At 44.8% G+C, this 14,075-nt stretch overlaps 1 protein-coding gene across 4 annotated transcripts in view; it reads right to left on the reverse strand.

The window, feature by feature from the left end:
* Positions 1-14,075, reverse strand: part of NT5C3A (5'-nucleotidase, cytosolic IIIA) — a 124,936-nt gene that overhangs the window by 32,654 nt on the left and 78,207 nt on the right. For all 4 annotated transcript variants that reach the window (XM_068236582.1, XM_068236583.1, XM_068236584.1 and 1 more), the window contains one exon: positions 2,970-3,068. In XM_068236582.1, coding sequence (XP_068092683.1) covers positions 2,970-3,068 — 99 coding nt within the window. The remainder of the gene's footprint in view (positions 1-2,969; positions 3,069-14,075) is intronic.

Genomic DNA, 14,075 nt, shown 5'->3' on the forward strand with positions numbered 1-14,075 from the left:
TTATAAATTTGAAGGTTAGTATGTTGTTGCTTATATTTTAGAGCAGAGAGAAAGTTCTGAGTTCAGGTCCACTTTAATAAAAATTGCTTCATTTTTTTAACATTACTTTATAAATGACTTATTGTTTAGCCATTGTAAAATCTTTACTTACCTTTTCCTCTACCTGATTTATATTCTGAAATTTATCATGGGTGGCAACACATTTAGTCCCGTCAGGTGCAGCTCTGCTGTTTGTATACTCAGTGTTAAGTCAGTAGAAAAAATACCTGGTTTCCCAGAATGCTCTGGGAGGAGGATTCACATAGCTTAAGAGCCCTATGATGTGACATCACTGATAGGGCAGGGCTACATACCAATATATAGATAAAGGAAGCATTTCTGATGCTGAAACAAGGATAATTAACCTAAAAGTGGTTATCCTGAATAACTTTCTACATTCACTACTGTGCCTCTTTAAGCCCAGTAGTGAATGCTGAAATGCTGAGACCTCCTTATTGACCACTGAGAAAATCTAAATCATAGCAACACAGCAGGCACATATCCAATACGTTAACTCAAAGTTAGATCAGACTACACTGAGTTTAGTCAACTACTGGACACAACTGCAATAAACGCTGATGGGTGGTAAGCATGCAGTAAAGAATTGGAGTTGATTCACAAAGCAACATCAACACAACGCTTCATGTCCTTTTTTCTGATTTCAGTAAAATTTGAGTAAACTTTTAACCACGCAAACTAGTAGAAACAGAAAAACACAAGGACACCGGGAGCCCGATATCGAGTATTATCGTTGTACAAATTGGTCTATTGTAGTGAAGTTATACTTACAATTCTGGGTTGCTTTTTCGGCAACCACTATCAGAGCATGTGGAGAAGTACCGTCTCCACTCGGCCTTGTCGGTCGCCGTTCCCGGAAGCAAAAAATATCACTATAAGCCTATAATGATATGTCCCCACACCGTGAGGTAATTTAGTATAAACCACTGCGGGAGGCGCCCTTACGGATCAGAATATACAGCACAATAGAAATAAGGATATATCAAGGGTAAGCGTAATACGTCTTACCTGGTGCGAAGACTCAAACACATAAGGTAGTAAATTCGTATTTATTTATTGCACTAAGGACAACGCGTTTCGCGACCGCAAGTCGCTTCTTCAGGTCAAATAACGTGCTGTGTACAAGGGATGCTCAGCGTGGGCGCCCACGCTGAGCATCCCTTGTACACAGCACGTTATTTGACCTGAAGAAGCGACTTGCGGTCGCGAAACGCGTTGTCCTTAGTGCAATAAATAAATACGAATTTACTACCTTATGTGTTTGAGTCTTCGCACCAGGTAAGACGTATTACGCTTACCCTTGATATATCCTTATTTCTATTGTGCTGTATATTCTGATCCGTAAGGGCGCCTCCCGCAGTGGTTTATTTTAACCACGCAAGTCTTTCCATTTCGAAACACAACCCGTTAAGTATGTATCACATAAAATAGTAATCTAGAAAGCAGATAACATGTGCAACATTTGTGCCTGCACATTACCCGCTTGCTTGCCTGTAAATTTTTGTTTTATATATGTAATTAATGGGCATTACATTTTGAGAAGCGCTTGCATAAAATGTACTTGTGTAAAAAAAACAAACATGTAAATGTATGCTTTCAGTACAAAAAATGACTTGGTCACATATAGGCAAAATAACTAGGAACTGACCGTGCTGTGTGCAATTGCACCCTCTGGACAGCAGTTCCAAATATGTGTGGGCCTTCAACTCATATATTCAATCTACTACAACCACCATAACATAGAAAAGTTACACCAGGCCTCACTTGTTGGTATCAAAAATTGCTTTATTGTGAACAATATTCAAGAATGTGCATCGAACCACTATATTTAAAAACATTAAAAACACCATAGGAGCTTCATAGATGTCTCAGCATTCCCCCACTCTCAAACAGCCCACTTCATGCACCCATGCACGCCATTCACTCGATAAGGGAACAGGTAAACACTCTGTGGCAACTTAGCAGAGCTCTGCGTTTAAACAGCGGTTTTTGTTTTCTTTGTTATCGGTGTTTTTAATGTTTTTAAATACAGTGGTTCGATGCACATTCTTGAATATTGTTCACAATAAAGCAATTTTTGATACTGGCAAGTGAGACCTGGTGTAACTTTTCTATGTTATGGTGGTTGTAGTAGAATGTATGCTTTCTGCCCCAGAGCACTCTGGGAGATCAGTTGACGTCCCTGCTCACTACACAGAGGCAAAAATAAACATTCACCTTGCCAGCAGTTAAGATGACAGCTTCATGGATAAATATACATCAGGGTGAGATAAGATTTTACAATGGGCAAACACTGAGTAAATTATTTGCAAATTAATATTATAAAAATTATTGTATTCATTAAATTATATCCAGTATAGTTCTTTTAGAAACAGGTTTTGTTTTAGATATAAATGGACAGAGTGATGCTCTGCTGGGTCTGTACTGGCATCTATGATGCTGGCAGATCATGTTCCCCAATCTCAATCCAGGTATAACCATTAAAAGGTTGACTGAAAACAGGGATTCCTGAAGCCTCATTCTGAAAATGTGTCTTCAAGATACACTTGTAGAAAAATCTAGTAGTATCCAGGTGACATCAAAAAGCTGGAAGCACTTATGTGTTGCTGCTCCATAGTGGGAGTCTCACTAGAGATAAGGAATTCACTCTAAAGGGGCCCATACACTCAGACGATTTTTGGCCGATCGATCAAAATCGTTCGATCGATTGGTCGATTGCAAATCAATTGACCAATCGACCGATTTGCGGCCGATTTCGATCGATCTGGCTGGTCTAACAAAGCAAAAGAGGCTCCACAGATGCTAAAAGGAACTGCAGCATGCATATAACCACAGATCTTTTCTACAACAGAACAGGGTACAGTTACAGAAATGCTCAGTGTCACAGAGATCCAGAAAAACAAAACACACACCTGAAGTCTGGCAGCACCCCCTTTTATTAGTCCACATATTATTGCTTCTACTCTTGCTGGGTCCTTTATGTGGACGGTTTTCTTCTGAAACTCTGGCATCTGTTAAAAAATAGAAATATATGACATATTAAGCAACAAAAAATGCCAAAATATTCTGTTTTAAAAGTTGCAAAAACATCATTAAAAATGCAAGTCAAATAGACACCAGTTAAGACACCAGTTAAGTTGAAGTATATACAAGATCTAGACTTCAAATGTGTACAAATGACTAAGGATTCTTTATGAGCCAACCACAACCTGTCTGTTATGGCCCATACTCACGGGCAACCAAAACTGCATGTCTCTAGCACACGGGAGCGTGTGCACGACAGTTCGGCAACAGCTCGTCGCCACGTCCCTCCGCATACACACTGCGGAAGAGGGACTAGTGGCGCGACGGAAGCTGTCGCCGACGTTCCTCCTCCCCGCCGGAAACTCAGTGAGCCGGCTATGGGGTTGCTGTCACTAGTCCGCATACACACGCGGACTAGCAACAGTTGCGGCGGCAACTGTCGCTAGGCGATTGACCGGGTCAATCGCCTGGCGACAGCAGCGACGAGTGACGGTTCGGGGTGCGTGCCCGTGTTGCGCCTCATACTCACGGGCGACAATTGTAGCCCATGAATATGGGCCATAACATGGAGACATGACGTGTCAGAACATGCTCAGACATGCAACTGTACAATATCCACCTCCTCCTCGGCTGCTACTAGAGCTGCTGATGAGAACACTCCTTTTTACCAGACATGATTTCCAGCAGCCAGTACTTCACTGTAGTAATGGACAGGTCAGCAGCAGTGTGCAGAGAAAGAATATCATTTGTCTTGTAACGTGAAAGATATCAAAAGCAAATGAGGAGCTGTCACATATTATAGAGATGGCCCGAACCTCCGATTTTCGGTTCGCAAACCTCCGCAAACGTTCGCGAACCTCCGCAAACATGCAAACGTTTGCGAACCACAATAGATTTCAATGGGGAGGCGAACCTTGAAAACTAGAAACATTTATGCTGGCCACAAAAGTGATGGAAACGATGTTTCAAGAGGTCTAACATCTGAGTTTTTGCATGGGGGAGTGGGATAGATGCCAAAAGTCCCGGGGAAAAAAATCTGGATTTGACGCAAAGCAGCGTTTTAAGGGCAGAAATCAGATTGCATGCTAAATTGGAGGCCTAAAGTGCTTTAAAACATCTTGCATGTGTATACATCAATCAGGGAGTGTAATTAGAGTACTGCTGCACACTGACAGACCAAACTCACTGTGTGACGCACCGCAAACAGCTGTTTGCGTAGTGACGGCCATGCTGGACTGGTGCGCACTATGGCGAGAGTGCAGGCGATAGCGGTTTTCAAGCCCATATGGTCAGGCTGAGGTAGCTCAATGACAGAACAACAGTGACTGTTCAGCTGATCGAATTTGGTTCGTCCCCAATAATGCAACGAGCTTATTATCTTTGGTGTGCCACCCCCCGAGACACTCATATAGCCGTCGGTTATTGCTTCATTGTGATACACAAGCCCCTTCACCACGGCAAGGTAACTATCACGAAGGGGAATTGACACATGTACATGCCTTTTGTTTTGTTGTTGCAGCTGCAGTGCAGCCAGAAAAATTAGACAGGCATGTACACACACCAGAAAAATTATTATAGCGCCTTAAAAATTCAGGAATCCGCCTGGAGTCCTGGTGGACCCTGTTGGTGGTGGCGGAGAATGCAGTCAAGCGGCCTGCAGGCAGAGATGCTGTGTGGGGAGCGAGTTAATCATGGGGCAGGCAGTCACACCGCGTGCAGGCAGAGATGCTGTCTGACTTATGGTGTGTACACACTTGAAAGATAAATGAAAGATATCAGACCAATTTTACCCCCTTCCATGTAGTATGAGAGCCATACTCTACACAGTCTTTTCTATGGAGCTGAACTCCCCATCAGATAAAACTCTTTGCAAGATGCTGTACACAAAGATGCTGTACACATTCAAAAGATCAGTATCTGCAAAAGATCTGTTCCTGCAAAAGATCCGTACCTGCAAAATGCATTCATAGTCTAGGATATCAGCAGATCCTCATACACACCTTGTTTAACAGACTTCATCTGCATATCTGACAATCCTCTGCAGATCTAAAAATCCATCCTGGTGGATCTGATCTGCAGATGAATGTCTGTTAAACAAGATGTGTATGAGGATCTGCAGATATCAGACTATAAATGCATTTTGCAGGAACGGATCTTTTGCAGGAACAGATCTTTTGCAGATACTGATCTGTTGCATGTGTACAGCATCTTTGTGCACATCATCTTGCAAAGATTTCTATCTGACGGGGAGTTCAGCTCAATAGAATAGACTGTGTAGAGTATGGCTCTCATACTACATGGAATGGGGTAAAATTGGTCTAAGATCTTTCATTTATCTTTTAAGTGTGTACACACCATTAGTCTTCGGGCGGGCAGTAGCCCTCCGGGATCCATGCCTCATTAATTTTGATAAAGGTGAGGTACTGAACACTTTTTTGACTTAGGCGACTTCTCTTCTCAGTGACAATGCCTCGAGCTGCGCTAAAGGTCCTTTCTGACAGGACGCTTGAGGCAGGGCAAGACAGAAGTTGGATAGCAAATTGGGACAGTAGTCCAAGGGTTCATCGCTCCTCACAGTGTCTACATCCACACTTAAGGCCAGGTAGTCGGCTCCCAGCCGGTCCAGGCATTGGTGGACGGTGGATCCGGAAGGGCTAAGGTGAGGCGTTGGACTAAAGAATGTCCGCATGTCCGACATCACCATGAGATCGCTGGAGTGTCCTGTCCTTGCCTGCGTGGACATGGGAGAAGGATTACTGGCAGTGGTACCTTTATTCCGTTGTGCTGTGACATCACCCTTAAACGCATTGTAAAGCATAGTTGCCAGCTTGTTCTGCAAGTGCTGCATCCTTTCTGCCTTCTGGTGATTTGGAAACATCTCCACCACTTTGTGCCTATACCGAGGGTCTAGAAGCGTGGCCACCCAGTACAGCTCATTCCCCTTGAGTTTTTTTATACAGGGGTCCCTCAACAGGCTGGACAGCATGAAAGATGCCATCTGTACAAAGTTGAATGCAGACGTACTATCCATCTCCTCTTGCTCTTCCTCAGTGATGTCAGCTAAGTTCTCCTCCTCCCCCCAGCCACAAACAATACCACAGGAAAGTTGAGCAGCACAAGCCCCCTGCGACACCTGCTGCAGTTGTTCTTCCGCCTCATCCTCCTCCTCCAAAACAACACCTTACTCATCATCTGACTCCTCTTCCCCACACAACTCTTCCTCCTCCTCCCCCCTCTGTGCTGCCGCAGGTGTTGAGGAATCATCTGCTTCTGCTGAGAATTGATCCCACAACTCTTCCTCCTGTTCACGTTCCTCCACAGCTTGATCCACTACTCTACGCACGGCACGCTCCAGGAAGAAGGCATATGGGATCAAGTCGCTGATGGCGCATTCACTGCGACTCACCAGGTTTGTCACCTCCTCAAACGGCCGCATAAGCCTGCAGGCATTTAGCACGAGTGTCCAGTACTTCGGCCAGAACATCCTCATCTCCCCATACTGTGTCCTTTGACTGTAGTTTTAGAGCTACTGTTTGACGGCTTTCTCCTGTTGTAGCAGGCGGTCGAACATCAGGAGCGTTGAATCCCAGCAAGTCGGGCTATCGCAAATCAAAAGTCTCACCGGCAAGTTGTTTCTCCGCTGAATATCGACAAAGTGTGCCATGGCCGTGTATGACCGCCTGAAATGCCCACACACCTTCCTGGACTGCTTTAGGACATCCTGTAAGTCTGGGTACTTAGACACAAATCTATGAATTACGAGATTGAGCACATGTGCCATGCAGGGTACACGTGTCAACTTTCCGAAATTCAAAGCCGAAATGAGATTGCTGCCATTGTCACACACCACGTTGCAGATCTCCAGTTGGTGCGGGGTCAGCCACTGATGCACCGGTTTGTTCAGAGCAGCCAGGAGAGCTGTTCCAGTGTGACTCTCCACTTTGAGGCAAGACATGTCTAAGATGGGGTGACACCGTCGTACCTGGCATGCAGCATAGGCCCTGGGGAGATGGGGCAGTGTAGCTGGAGAGGAGATCGCAGCACCAGTAGAGTTGAACTGCCACTCAGCCAAGGAGGAGGAGGAGGATGACAGCGAAGAGGATGTAGCAGGAGAAGAGCAGGTGGCAGCAGGCCTGCCTGCAAGCCGTGGAGGTGTCACTAGGTCCGCTGCACAGCCACGTAATCCCTGCTTGAAAGTGGTCACCAGGTTGACCCAATGGGCTGTGTAAGTAATGTACCTGCCCTGACCGTGCTTGACAGACAAGGCATCCGTGGTCAGATGGACCCTTGACCCAACGCTGTGTGCCAGAGATGACACCACTTGGCTCTCAACTTCATAGTACAGTTTGGGTATCGCCTTTTTGGAGAAATAATTGCGGCCTGGTATCTCCCACCAGCTGGTATGGTAACAGCTGGCGGGATAACAGTTCCGCCAAGCCAGCTGTGAGACGCCGGGCAAGGGGGTGACTGGCAGACATTGGCTTCTTCCGCTCAAAGATTTCCCTCACAGACACCTGGCTACTGCTGTGGGCAGAGGAGCAGGAACTGCTCAAGGTGAGAGGCGGAGTGGAGGAGGGAGGCTGTGATTGTGAAGGTGCAAGGGAAAAAGCGGCTGAAGATGATGCACCTGAAGGAGGAAGAGGAGAAGGAGGGTGGCTTTGCTTTTGTTTGCTGCTTTTTCTCAGGTGGTCTTCCCATTGCAGTTTGTGCCTTTTCTGCATGTGCCTTCATAAGGCAGTTGTCCCTACGTGGGTGTTGGCCTTTCCACGACTCAATTTTTGATGGCATAGAGTACAGATGGCATTGCTCTGATCTTTGGCATACACACAAAAAAAATTCCACACCGCTGAGCCACCCTGGGGTGTGGGCACTATGGTGGTGTCAGCAGCTGACGTTGAAGGGCATGTTGGCTGGCTGTCCATAGGTGGCGATACATGGTGCCGGACACTGCCACCAGCTGTTTCTGACGACGAGCTCCCCCTGCTTCTTTCAGCAACTCGTCGCCTCCTACTCCTCTCTGACTCCCCCTCTGAACAGTCATCATGTCTCTTAGGATCCCACGTGGCATCCATGGCAGTATCATCATCATAATCATCCTCCAAAGCTTCGCTTGTATCAGACACCTCCAAAACTGCACCAACAGCAGGTACTTCATCCTCCTCCTCCTCCTCCTCACACCTTTCGTCCATAGTGTCGCCTAACTCAGACAAATAAGGTGGTGTAACTTGCTTAGCGCCTTCATCTTGTTGTAACAATAATGGCTGTGAATCAGTGATTTCCCCACGAAAATAACTCCTGCGAAGTGTCAAATGTAGCAGATGTGGTACTTGGAGTAGCGCTGGTGGATGCGGAAGATGAGGTGTTCTGTGTTAAATAGTCAACCACGTCCGGACAATCTTGGGAGTTGATGGGATGTGCTTTCTTCTGAGCACCGTACTTTGGGCCAGGGCCACACGAAATCACGTCAGCACGACCTCGAACAGACCTGCCGGGTGGCCTGCCTCTAGGTCTGCCTCTGCCTGTTTTGTCCATATCGGGGCGGGGGGGATGAAGTGGAAGGTATGCACTGACTTGACTAATACAATGTGCAGTCACACAGGTGCAGTGAAAGGTAGCAGTGACTGGTATTACAATACAATGTGCAGCTGTCACACAGGTGCAGTTAACAGGTATGCACGGACTGGTATACTAAACAGCGTGCGGTCACACAGGTGCAGTAAACAGGTATGCAGGGATTGGTATTACAAATGAGCAGCTGTCACACATAGGTACTGTGAACAGGTGCAATGACTGGTGGTATTAACAATGTGTGCGCTCATGTAGGTAGGAAGGTAGGTGCACTCAACAGTGAACAAGTGCAGTGATTGGAATTACAAATGTGCACCTGTCACACACAGGTACCATGAACAGGTGCAATGACTGGTGGTATATTACACTGCTTGCGCTCACGTAGGTGCACTGAACAGGTTACAGGTATGCACTGCAGCGATTGGAATAACAAATGTGCACCTGTCACACACACACACACGCACACACACACACACACACACACACACACCATGAACAGATGCAATGACTGGTGGTATTAACAATGCGTGCACTCACGTAGGTAGGTAGGTAGGTGCACTGAAAGTGAACAGGTGCAGTGATTGGAATTACAAATGTGCACCTGTCACACACAGGTACCATAAACAGGTGCAATGACTGGTGGTATATTACACTGCTTGCGCTCACGTAGGTGCACTGAACAGGTTACAGGTATGCACTGCAGTGATTGGAATTACAAATGTGCACCTGTCACACACACAGGCACCGTGAACAGATGCAATGACTGGTGGTATTAACAATGCGTGCGCTCACGTAGGTAGGTGCACTGAAAGTGAACAAGTGCAGTGATAGGAATTACAAACGTGTACCTGTCACACACAGGTACCATGAACAGGTGCAATGACTGGTGGTATTAACAATGCGTGCGCTCACGTAGGTAGGTAGGTAGGTGCACTGAACAGGTGCAGTGATTGGAATTACAAATGTGCAGCTGCCTGTCACACACACAGGTACCCGGAACAGGTGCAATGACTGGTGGTATTAACAATGTGTGTGATCACGTAGGTATAGGTAGGTAGGTGCACTGAACAGTAAACAGGTGCAGTGATTGGGATTACAAATGTGCAGCTGCCTGTCACACACACAGGTAGTCACTGAATGGGCTGGGCCTGGCAGTGGCACAGTAGGAATTACCAAGGCTGTCTATGCAACACAAGTGTCTGTGGGACACACACACACACACACACACACAAAATAGATCACAAGAACGAGATTAGCTCTTAAAAGAGCTGTTGAGGGGTGCTTTTTTAGCAATAAGAATCAGCAAGGAGCAAGCTAACAAGCCTACAAGAGCCTAACTAAGCTCTCTCTGCAGCAGCAGCTCTGCCTTCTGCAATTACTGCAGACACACGAGTAAGTATAATGGCCGGCGATGCCTGCCTTTTATAAGGGGGGGGGAGTGGCTCCAGTAGGGAGTGTACAATGTGCCTGCTTACTGTGATGTAGAGGGTCAAAGTTGACCCTAATGATGCACTATGAGGGCGAATCGAACTTCTGGAAAAGTTTGCGGTTCTCCGCGATCGCAAACTCCAGAAGTTCGCCCGTTCCAGTTCGCTGGCGAACCGTTCGGGGCATCGAAAGTGACATTCATGTTTTGAAATGTGGGTTGAGAATCTTGACTGCTGTTACATGATTGCCTGCTGGAAGCAGAATCTCAAATTCTTTGCTGCAGCAGTTCTTTAAAAAGGAAGTAAGCTTATGTTTCGTCTGAATGCTTTACAATTTAAGTTTCCATGATGTAAACCTGAAACAAAATGGGTATTGGGATTGGATAGATCACTTGCTAAATCTGGTTTTGTGTATGTGTAATTCCAAGAAGCAAAGAATGGGCATAGATGTCATGAAACTTTCAGCTTATAAAACAAAAAGCAGCACTGCCCACATTTCTTTCATAGCAGAATCCCTTTAATCTTGTCTCAGTTTGTTATTACTGCTCCCTGGCAGGGTGTGGTGTGGTGAAGGCAGAATAGTTCAACAGCACAGTTCTGTAATCAAAAGCACAAATGTTACTATGAAAGACTATCTCAGCTCTGTAAAAAGCAGCACTGCTGTAGCAGTCAGTGATTATTTTCATAATTGTTTTTGCATGTTCTAATTTACCGGTATGTGGGAAGTACTAAGACCGGAGCCAAGTAAAGTGCACTATTATACTGCTGCCTCCATTCCCACTTCCAACTGGTGTCCTTGAAAGACTTTCCACGAATTATTGAGAAACACCAGAACTCATTTATAAGCTGGCCGTAATGGAAGATTAACATTTTGGTTGCATGTAATCATGCAATGCAGTTTTCTGGGAATTACAAAGTTGTTTTTTTCCCCTCCACGTCTGTTAAAATGTAATCCATGTTCTTTTTGATTCAGCATAGAGACCAATATAAGCTGGTAATTTTCTCCATTAGAACTTTAAGTTCATCACTTTCTGTTCCAATAAATATAAATGATTTACTTGGCTCACAAATCCAACTACTTCATAGCATCTGTACATGTGGCTCAATTTTAAGTTTTATCTGCATTTCTGAAGCACTTTGGACATATCTTCAAGGACAACTGAAGCGAGAGGGATATGGAGGCTGCCCTAGTCATTTCCTTTTAAGCAAAACCAGTTGCCTAGCTGTTCTGCTGATCATCTGCCTTTAAAACTTCTAGGCATAGATCCTGAACAAGCATGCATCGGATCAGGTGTTTCTGACATTATTGTCAGATCTGACAAGATTAGCTGCTTGCTTGTTTCTGGCGTTATTCAGACACTACTGCGGCCAAAATAAACCAAATAAATCAGCAGGGCCTTCCAGGAAACTGGTATTGTTTAAAAGAAAATAAATATAGCAGACCCCATGTTATTCTCACTTCAGGTGTCCTTTAAGTTCAGAATATGAATTTTGAGTCCGATTTAACCTATTTTGGTTCCTGGACGTAGTTTCTATGTCCAGGAACCATGCGCGCTACCGCGCGCTCCCGCGGCCGATCGCGCGCGTGCACACGCACTCCCGGCCGCGGATTCGGTAGCCACGGAATCAATGTATCGGGCTATGGTGCCCGATCACTGATTCCTCTCCCCCGCTGAAAAAGCGACAGCTTCTCTCGGAAGCTGTGCTTTTTCTGGCTGTTCCCTTCCCGATGCGTCACTCTAAGCGTGTGCTATGCTTAGAGTGACGTCATGTAAACAAACTCATGGCCGCCATCTTGTGGCCAAAAAGTAATACTACACCTGTAAGAAAAAATAAAATAAAAATAACACACATTTACATTATAAATCTATTGTTTACCTCCCACCCTCCCAAAACTACCCAAATAAAATGTTTACTATAAAAAAAAACATTACAATTAAAAAAAAAACATGTAAATATTTACCTAAGGGTCTAAACTTTTTAAATATCAATGTAAAGATGAAATATTTCTATATTTTTTTTATTTTAAACTTGTAAACAGTGATAGATGCAAAACGGAAAAAATGCACCTTTATTTCCAAATAAAATATTGTCGCCATACATTGTGATAGGGACATAATTTTAACGGTGTAATAACCGGGACATATGGGCAAATACAATACGTGAGTTTTAATTATGGAGGCATGTATTATTTTAAAACTATAATGGCTGAAACCTGAGAAATAATGAATTTTTCCATTTTTTTCTTATTCTTCCTGTTAAAATGCATTTACAGTAAAGTGTCTCTTAGCAAAATGTACACCCCAAAGAAAGCCTAATTGGTGGCGGAAAAAACAAGATATAGATCAGTGCATTGTGATAAGTAGTGATAAAGTTATAGGCTAATGAATGGGAGGTGAACATTTCTCACGTGAAAACGACGGAACGCGAATGGGTTAATGAAGCAGTGATAGCCCTGTATGTCAAATGTAAGATCCCACCAAACTCACTAACTACCGCCCTGTGTCACTTCTCCCATTGGCATCCAAATTACTTGAATGACATATACATGCTGAACTAAGCCATTACTCATCTAACTCCCTGCTTGATCAGTACCAATCTGGCTTTCACTTTAACCACTTTACAGAAACAGCCCTTACTAAAGTGGCCAATGATCTTCTCCATGCAAAATCCAAAGGCCACCATTCTCATCCTTCCCAATCTGTCATCAGCGTTTGGTACTGTTGACCACACCTTACGCCTACAGATATTTTTATGTATAAGTATAAAGGGCCTTGCTCTCTCCTGGCTATCTAGCTATCTCTCTGGTAAGTCTTTCATAGTCTCTTACTCAGATCAGATCTCATCTCCCCATAAATTGTGGGGGTACTTCAAGGCCCTGTCCTTGACTCCCTCCTCTTTTCCATCTACAAGTACTGTCTTGGCAACTTAATCAACTAATTTGGTTTCAATACCACTTATATGCAGATCATACACAACTGTACCTCTTGGCCCCAGACCTTAACTCCCTCCTCACACAGGTACCCGACTGCTTGTCTGCTATATCCTCTCTCATGACATCTTAAAACTTGATATGAGTAAAACAAAACTAATCATTTACAATTATATGATCCTGGAGCAGATTGCACACAGGGTCAAATGCATAGCATTGCCCTTTGTTCAGTGTTCAGTGTAATGCGCTGCTGCCCTTGTGTCGGCTCAGATACTTCCAGCACACTGCAACGGACCACAATAAGTGTAGAACTCTCCATAAACTTTTAGGTCTTTTACGGACCCTTGCGGTAAAATAGGGTAATGCAACACATGACTTACTTGCAAGTGTAAAAGGACCCTTAAAGGATAAAAGTTTTTACCTTATTTGCTGCAAAAAGTATCTGGAACACGGACTGCATCCTCCTTCCATTCCCACCTTCCACCACTCCCCCCCCCCCTTGGGTTACCATCCTTGCGGCAGAGGGCTTCTAAACTGCACCGATGCACATGCAACAATACAAACTGCGCAGGGGCGGAGGCTATTATGGACTACTGCTTCTGGGGCAAGGATGGCGACACGGGGAGGGTCGGGCTTGGTCTGGACACTTTTCGCAGCAGTTGGAAACAATTAGGCGGGGGGGGGGGGGGTAAAGGAGGACACACTCCATGTCCCAGGTACTTTTTGCAGCAAATAAGGTTAAAAAAAAATGTATTCAACCACGTCACCTTGGTTATCCTTTAAAGAACAGTAAAGGATCCAGTAAAGCCTGATCACACATATATTATCCATTTATGGATCTGTATCATGGCTCAAGAAATGGAGATGTCCGAGGACCTCAGCAAAGTGAGTTGTTGATGCCCATAAAGGAGGAAAAAAGGTTACAAAGCGATCTCTAAAGGGTACCCAGGGTATCTAAGCAACTAAACCTAGAGTATCTTCTTCTAAGCAACTGAACTCATGATGTCTTCTGAGCACATGAAGGCACATCTCAGATTCGTGAATGCAGAGGTTTAAAAGTTTACCAT

Source organism: Hyperolius riggenbachi, chromosome 5, assembly GCF_040937935.1.
Source record: "Hyperolius riggenbachi isolate aHypRig1 chromosome 5, aHypRig1.pri, whole genome shotgun sequence".
Classification (NCBI taxonomy): domain Eukaryota; kingdom Metazoa; phylum Chordata; class Amphibia; order Anura; family Hyperoliidae; genus Hyperolius; species Hyperolius riggenbachi.